Source organism: Hippocampus bargibanti, linkage group LG07 (assembly GCF_051943395.1).
Source record: "Hippocampus bargibanti isolate YZ-2025 linkage group LG07, ASM5194339v1, whole genome shotgun sequence".
Lineage (NCBI taxonomy): Eukaryota > Metazoa > Chordata > Actinopteri > Syngnathiformes > Syngnathidae > Hippocampus > Hippocampus bargibanti.
The window spans coordinates 3098655-3107164 of record NC_142740.1 but is presented as its reverse complement, the minus strand read 5'-3'; the positions used below and the strand labels follow the sequence as shown (position 1 = coordinate 3107164).

At 36.3% G+C, this 8510-nt stretch overlaps 1 protein-coding gene across 1 annotated transcript; it reads left to right on the top strand.

Annotated features, from left to right (window-relative positions):
• Positions 1 to 502: 502 nt before the first annotated feature.
• On the top strand, positions 503 to 7835 carry LOC148895134 (cytochrome P450 2J2-like). The gene is made up of 9 exons (XM_089001712.1): positions 503 to 752; positions 833 to 995; positions 1872 to 2021; positions 2092 to 2252; positions 2522 to 2698; positions 3507 to 3648; positions 3766 to 3953; positions 4928 to 5069; positions 7580 to 7835. Exons 1-9 carry the CDS (start codon positions 537 to 539, stop codon positions 7753 to 7755), a joined length of 1515 nt encoding a protein of 504 aa, XP_088857838.1. The 5' UTR covers positions 503 to 536; the 3' UTR covers positions 7756 to 7835.
• Positions 7836 to 8510: the final 675 nt, after the last annotated feature.

The following is an 8510-nucleotide window of genomic DNA, read 5'->3' as shown; positions in this document are numbered from 1 at the left end:
GGACTCCCTTGAATATCGATATAACGAGACTTTACTGTAATAATAATAATAATAATAATACATTTTATTTATAAGTGCCTTTCAAAACTCTGTCACTTTACAGTCACCGGATAAGTTTTTTTTGGGGTGAATGAGCAGCAGCAGCCACACGCGCTAGCGTTCACTCAACCCGGAAGCAACTCAAATAGATAGAAAGCCAGCCAGCCCGCCAACCGATAGCCAACAGATAACAAGCCAGATAGCTAATAGATGGCTAGCTAGATAGCTAGCCAGCCAGCTAATAGATAGCAAATAGCTAACAAATGATGATTAAAAATAACAATAATAATAATAATAATAATAATAACAATTTCTACTACTTTCTTTCCTTGACTCCCCGCGTCAACCAGCAGCAGCCAGCTATAAACTAATTTCACCTTTAATCTTATTTTCCACCGCACCTCCGGACTTGTTACATAACTCATCCTTCACCTTTCCTCTTGTTCCTCCCCTCATAAAAAAAAACAAACAAACAAATCTGATCCCCGACTCGGCGCATGAGAAGAATTGCTTGGAAAAAAAATACAAATATGATTTTTCAAGCTCTTTTCGAGTGTCTGGACGCCAGCGGTTGGCTTTTGTTTGCGTTGGCGGCTTTGCTATTGACAGATGTGCTCCGAAACTGGAGACCGGGCACTTTCCCACCGGGACCTTTGGCCTTGCCTGTTCTGGGCAATGTCTTCACTGGAATGGACTACCGAAATGTGGCGCGTGTATGTTTTTTTTTTGTTTTGTTAGCAAACTATTCTAATTGAGTCACATTCATTTGATGAGGTTTACATTTTTTTTCCAGCTCGCCAAGGAGTACGGCCCCGTGTTCAGCTTGAGGCAAGGCAGCGAGAGGCTGGTGTTTATCTCTGGATACGACATGGTCAAAAAGGCACTGGTCAATCAGTTGGATAGCTTTGCGGAGCGGCCTTCTGTCCCGCTATTCGATGCGACCTTCAAGGGTCTCGGTGAGTGAGATTGGAAACCGTTCGCTGTGAAAAATGGAGCATGCGGTCATTCCTTGCGAATTTGTGGTTATTCAAGCGGCCATCATGTTGAAGTGAGATGGGGATAGACTCCAGTATGTGTTAGCTTTATGAAAAGCTGACATTTGCCGCGAGGTGGCGGGACGATTTAGATTTTTGGCCAGGTGTACGTCTTAGCGAGACCTATTAGGAATTTAACTGAGCATTTTCGCATTAAATTTGACTAGGCATTAAAGGACAACCGACACCATTTTTTTTTTGTTTCCTAACTGACATCAGAAAAACGTTTTATAGCATCTAAAATACACAAAACACGCAGGCTGATATTTTGAGTCAAACGCAAAACACCAATAAAAGTGTCCCAAAACGACTTCAAAATGACCTCCGAAAGTTTCCGTTTCAGAAGGTCCCGCCCCCTTGTTCGTGACGTCACGAACAAGGGGGCGGGACACTCCTTCACAAACTGCATTGCTCCAGAATCAAAACAATGGCTTCAGAGAGTTCAGATTCAGAGAAGATGTTTTCTTGTTACTCATCCAGTTATGAATATGATTCAAATAGTTGTGAAGAGGAAAGCATAAATGTTTGCAATCGATTAAAGAAGTCCTTCCGCATCAATTCAAGCCGTTTGGACTCCAATGTAGCACCCAGAAAATGCACAAGATCACAGGAGTAATTTCGGACTTAAAAACGATCACTTTAATTTGCATATACTCTCAATAAATAGCTGCACAATTCGGGCGTCGGTCTTGAATGGCTACGTCCCCTGCCGGCAGTAAAAGACAATCTTCCTGTGTTCGAGCCTTTATCCACAGTGTCCGATCGAACATCTCTGACACCCATTGAACATCGTTTCAGGTGTAGCGACGAGCAATGGTTACCCGTGGAGGAAGCACAGAAAGTTTACCCTCTCCCACCTGCGCCATTTCGGAGAAGGTCAACAATCCCTGGAAAACTGTATCAAAACAGAATGCGACTTCTTATGCGAGGCCTTCAAAGAGGAACAAGGCAAGCGTGGCGTTCAATGCCCCTTTGATGCCAAATAGCGTCAAACATCTCCATGATTTTCCATCTCCAGGGAAGCCATTCAACCCTCACTACACTTTAACCAACGCGGTTGGAAACGTCATCTCCACGGTGCTTTTTGGGCACCGCTTTGAATACAGCGATGGAAACTACCGCAAATTTCTCGAGCTGGACAACGAGGCCATTCTGCTAGCCGGTTCTCCGTTTGCACAGGTCCAAGGGCCTGCAGTGACATTGTAAAACTATTGCTAGCCGGGCATCAAGCAACCTGTTACAGTAAAGTCTGGTTATATCGATATGGGTTATATCGATAGTACTGCTTATTACGATACTATTTCTATGAACGCAAGGAGAAAATTTACATGCCGCAGGATCGGATATATCGATAGTCCCGGTTATATCGATATTTTTTCCGACTCCCGAGAATATCGATATAACGAGACTTTACTGTATTTACTTATTTATTTACCTTTTGACTCTAGCTCTACAACGCCTTCCCGTCTTTATTCAAGTACCTGCCGGGATCGCACCAGACGGTTCTCGGTAATTACGGGGAGATCGATCACTTCCTGAAGGCTGAAGTGCAAAAGCACCAGGAGCAGTGGAACCCGGAGCAACTTCGTGACTTTATTGACGTATACATTGCCGAGATAGAAAAGGTGGGCGGCTCCATCAAACACTTATCCATTAGCTATCTGGCTGGCTATGTATTAGCTGGCTATCCATTGGCTGTGCGGCTAGCTATCTATTAGCTATGTATTATCTATCTAGCTGGCTATCTAGCTAGCTATCCATCAACTGTCAGGCTATCTGGCTAGCTATGTGTTGGCTGGTTATCTCCCTGGCTATCTAGCTAGCTATGTAGCTAGCCATCTAGCTAGCTATGCATTAGCCGTCGGGCTATCTATGAGTATGTATTAGCTGGCTATCTCGCTGCGATCTAGCTGGCGATCTAGCTAGCTATCTATTAGCTGTCTGCTATCAGGCCGGCTATGTATTAGCTGGCTATCTAGCTAGCTATCCATTAGCTGTCTGGCTATCTAGCCAGCTGTCAGGCGAGCTATTAGCTAACTTTCTATCGATTTGAGTTACTTCCAGGTTGAGTGAATGCTGGCGCGTGTGGCGGCCACTGCTCACCCGCAGAAAAACATCATGACTGTTAAGTGACCTTGAGAGGGAAATAAATTCAGGAAGGGCGCCCCACGTCATGCTTTTCAATTCCCGAATTGATTGGAATTGCATCAGGTTGGCTGTGTTCACACCCACAACGACGCAAAGCGCATGGGTGTTTTCACAACAGAAACCCTTTTAATGAGCACGCAATGGAGACATTTCCAATTGGCAGGAATGTCATTCCCGAATAAATTCGGGAAGGGCAGCGAATGAGTTAAAAAATGGGCTTAGCAGTTTCAAAAGATCTTCTATCAAAAGCAGCTTTCTAATGACAAAAAAAAAAAAAATCTGTAGATGAAGGGAGACCCCGAAGCCGGATTCAACATTGAAAGCTTGTTGGTTTCCTGCCTGGACCTCATGGAGGCGGGAACCGAGACCTCAGCCACTACCTTGCGCTGGGGTCTGGTCTACATGATGCACCATCCCGATATACAAAGTGAGACCGGCCGTCACGGTCCAGATCTTGACCCATAAGAATCAGCGACCCTTGATCTTTGTCTTTTGATTATTTTTTTTTTGTGTTTTGGGGCGATGGCGGTTTGGTACCAACCAGAGAAAGTTCAGGCGGAAATCGACAACATGATTGGACAATCTCGCCCGCCCGCGTTCTCTGATCGACTGAACATGCCCTACACCGAAGCTGTCATTTATGAGATTCAGAGGATGGCTACCGTCGTTCCTTTGGGTTTCCCCAAGATGTCCAGTAAGGAGACAACATTGGAAGGATACATCCTCCCAAAGGTGAAAAATAAAAATTAAATAATAAATACAAAAGTGGAGATCTACTACAGTGATACCTCGGTTTACGAACAACCTTGGCTTATGAACTTTTCGGTTTCCGGATGTTAGGAAAAATTTACCTTAGCATACGACCGATTTTTCCGGATACACACGGAGCACCACAATGAGTGATGTGTCGTTTGCGAACGAACCCGTTCTCCTAACAAGAAAATGGCAGCTGACTGTTTTAGTCCTCTATTCCCCGCCCCGTCCTCAGTTAAAGCCACGTGATTGGTTAAGAATGCAGCAGTGGGGGCGGGGGGTAAATGTTAGAGACAGGCAGGCGACAGAGAGAGTGACAAAATAGATAGACAACAGTGAAATTTGGACTTGTTTCAACTTTGATAGTTCAAAAGCAGAGTGTAGACTGCAAGGTTAAAATTCCAATCAATCAGGCTCCACAAATAACCCGCAAAAGCCATCTGTACACTTGATGCAAAAAGCTACCAACCCAGCTAAACAGATCACAATTGATGAACTAGATACAATTATCACAGAGAAAGCACCGACAAGGGATCATTTCTCAAGATGGTGAAAGAAGAAGGCTACGTTCCTCATTAAGTGTTTAATGCTGATGAAACCGGCCACTCCATTCCATCAAGCCATCAACGACCATCACAAAAGTAAATAAAATGACTTTATTACACAGTAGTTTATTTCCTTAATTATAATACCATAGCACATTTATTATACAAAAAAAAATAAGGTATATTTTGTGTAATTTTAAGCCTTAGAAAATTAGAAAGTAGAAAATGATGTTGTATGGGGACCTGGGAACGGATTATTCGCATTTTAATGGGTTCCTAGGGGAAATTAATTTTTGGGATACACACTTTTCGCCATACACACTCTGTCTGGGAACCAATTAAGTTCGTAAGCCAAGGTATGACTGTACTTGTAAACAAGCCTGTTAAATTTCATATCACTAATAACAGGGCACGGCCATCGTGACTAACCTGGCGTCGGTGCTCTTCGACGACAACGAGTGGGAGACTCCGGACATGTTCAATCCCAAACATTTTCTGGATTCGGAGGGTCGTTTCCGCAAACGAGACGCCTTTCTGCCGTTCTCTGCAGGTTTGCCACGATAAACGTCTTCCGGTTGGAAATTGTTCTGCACACTTTTGGGCTTGAGGGGGAAAGAGGGAACCGGTTACATGGAGCTCAAGTTAACAAAATAATAATAATAATCATCATCATAATAATAATCATCATAACAATAACAACAATACTAATAATACTAATACTGATAATGATAATAATAATAATAATAATAATACATTTTTTTTCAAGCGCCTTTCAAAGCTCTCAAGGACACTTTACAGTGACAGACAAGCAGATACAACAATAAATAAAATACAATTATGAATAGAAACAAGAGCTAGAAAAAAAAATACATGCAAATAAATTCATTAACATAAATTTGTCTAGATGAATAATTTAACCAATTAAATAAAAAAAAATGAATGTAATTTTTAACATTTTTTGTACATTATTTTAACAATTAATTAAGCGTTCCATCCGATATATTATGAAAGTATCACATGTAAAATTGTCACTTATTTTTTTCCATTTCCAATGAATAAATTATGCAATTAATTCATGCCATAAATCGTTTTTAACCCCCACACCGATCTTATTAAAATTCTGAAATTATTACAAAATAGATTTGATACAAAATTACGTGGGTATTATTTATGAAAGTAAATAAATGAATAAATGGATACAATTGTTTTTTTTAATACTTTGATTTTTTTTATTTATCATTTCGCGACAACTAATAAATTGAACCATAAATTCATCTCTATTAATAATTTAACCAATTAAATAAAACAAATGAATGTCATTTTTAAAAATATTTTTTGTACATTATTTTAACAATAAATTAACTAAGCGTTCCATCCGATATATTATGAAAAGTATTGCATGTAACTTATTTTTTTTCTATTTCCAATGAATAAATTATGCAATTAATTCATGCCATAAATCATTTTTACCCCCCCGATCTAATTTAAAAATAATAATAAAAATTATTATACATTTAATACAAAATTATTTGGGTATTATTTACTAAAGTAAATAAATGAACAAATGGATAAAATTCAGTATTTTTTAATACTTTGATTTTTATTTATTTATCATTTCGCGACAACTAATAAATTGAACCATAAATTCATCTCTATTAATAATTTAACCAATTAAATAAAACAAATGAATGTCATTTTTAAAAATATTTTTTGTACATTATTTTAACAATAAATTAACTAAGCGTTCCATCCGATATATTATGAAAAGTATTGCATGTAACTTATTTTTTTTCTATTTCCAATGAATAAATTATGCAATTAATTCATGCCATAAATCATTTTTACCCCCCCGATCTAATTTAAAAATAATAATAAAAATTATTATACATTTAATACAAAATTATTTGGGTATTATTTACTAAAGTAAATAAATGAACAAATGGATAAAATTCAGTATTTTTTAATACTTTGATTTTTATTTATTTATCATTTCGCGACAACTAATAAATTGAACCATAAATTCATCTCTATTAATAATTTAACCAATTAAATAAAACAAATGAATGTCATTTTTAAAAATATTTTTTGTACATTATTTTAACAATAAATTAACTAAGCGTTCCATCCGATATATTATGAAAGTATTGCATGTAACTTATTTTTTTTCCATTTCCAATGAATAAATTATGCAATTAATTCATGCCATAAATCATTTTTACCCCCCCGATGTAATTTAAAAATAATAATTAAAAGTATTATACAATACATTTAATACAAAATTATTTGGGTATTTTTTATTAAAGTAAATAAATGAACAAACGGATGAAATTCCGTATTTTTTTAATACTTTGATTTTTATTTATTTATCATTTCGCGACAACTAATAAATTGAACCATAAATGTGTCTATATTAATAATTTAACCAATAAAATAAAAACATTAATGTAATTTTTTTAATATATATTTTTTACATTATTTTAACAATAAATTAACTAAGCGTTCCATCCGATATATTATGAAAGTATTGCATGTAACTTTTTTTTTTCCATTTCCAATGAATAAATTATGCAATTAATTCATGCCATAAATTATTTTTACCCCCCCCCCCCCCCGATCTAATTTAAAAATAATCATAACAATTATTATACATTTAATACAAAATTATTTGGGTATTATTTATTAAAGTAAATAAATGAACAAATGGATAAAATTCAGTATTTTTTTTATATTTTGATTTTTATTTATTTATCATTTCGCGACAACTAATAAATTGAACCATAAATGTGTCTATATTAATAATTTAACCAATTAAATAAAAATATTAATGTTAATTTTTTTAATATATATTTTTATATTAAATTTATATATATTTTTTACATTATTTTAACAATAAATTAAGTAAGCGTTCCATCCGATATATTATGAAAGTGTCACATGTAAAATTGCCACTTATTTTTTTCCATTTCCAATGACTAAATTATGCAATTAATTCATGCCATAAATCATTTTTAAACCCCGCCCCCCACCTGCATAATGAGTAAAAAAATGGATTCCTCCCAGGCAAGCGAGCATGTTTGGGTGAGCAGCTAGCACGGATGGAACTTTTCCTCTTCTTCGCGACCCTCCTGCAACGCTTCACCTTCGTCGCCATCCCCGGAGAGGAGCCCAGCCTGGAGGGCGTTCCGGGCTTCACCAATTCTCCCGCCGAGTTCCGGACCTTGGCTGTCGCTCGCTAACTGGAGGCGAGGGCTTTCTACCTCTTCTGACTCATTTTCACGATACGTCGGAAATAAAAGCGCCTGCTGGTGCAAGTGGTGACTTGGAGCTTTCATTTCAAGCACTTTTCACTCATTTTTTAGGTATTTTTTTTTTTTACAGTTCCTATAACTTTTAACATATATTACTACAGTGACACCTCGGCTTATGAACTTAATTGGTTCCCAGAAAGTGTGTGTAAGGGGAAAAGTGTGTATCTCAAATATTAATTTCCCATAGGAAACCATTAAAATGAGAAGAATCCGTTCTCAGGTCCCCATAAAACATAATTTTCAAGTAAATAAGCCTTAAAATGACACACAATATACCTTATTTTATGTATAATAAATGTGATATCGTATTGTAATTAAAGAAATAAACTGTACTGTATAATAATAATAATAATAATAATAACATTTAATTTCTAAGCGCCTTTCAAAACTCTCGGACACTTTACAGTCTACTTTTTAATTTTCTAAGCCTTAAAACAACACAAAATATACCTTATTTTATGTATAATAAATGTGATATGGTATTGTAATTAAAGAAATAAACTGTACGGTAGAATCATAATAATAATAATAATAATAATAATAATAATAATAATAATAATAATAATAAAAACACATTTAATTTCTAAGCGCCTTTCAAAACTCTCAAGGACACTTTACAGTCTACTTTACAGTCTATTTTTTAATTTTCTAAGCCTTAAAACAACACAAAATATACCTTATTT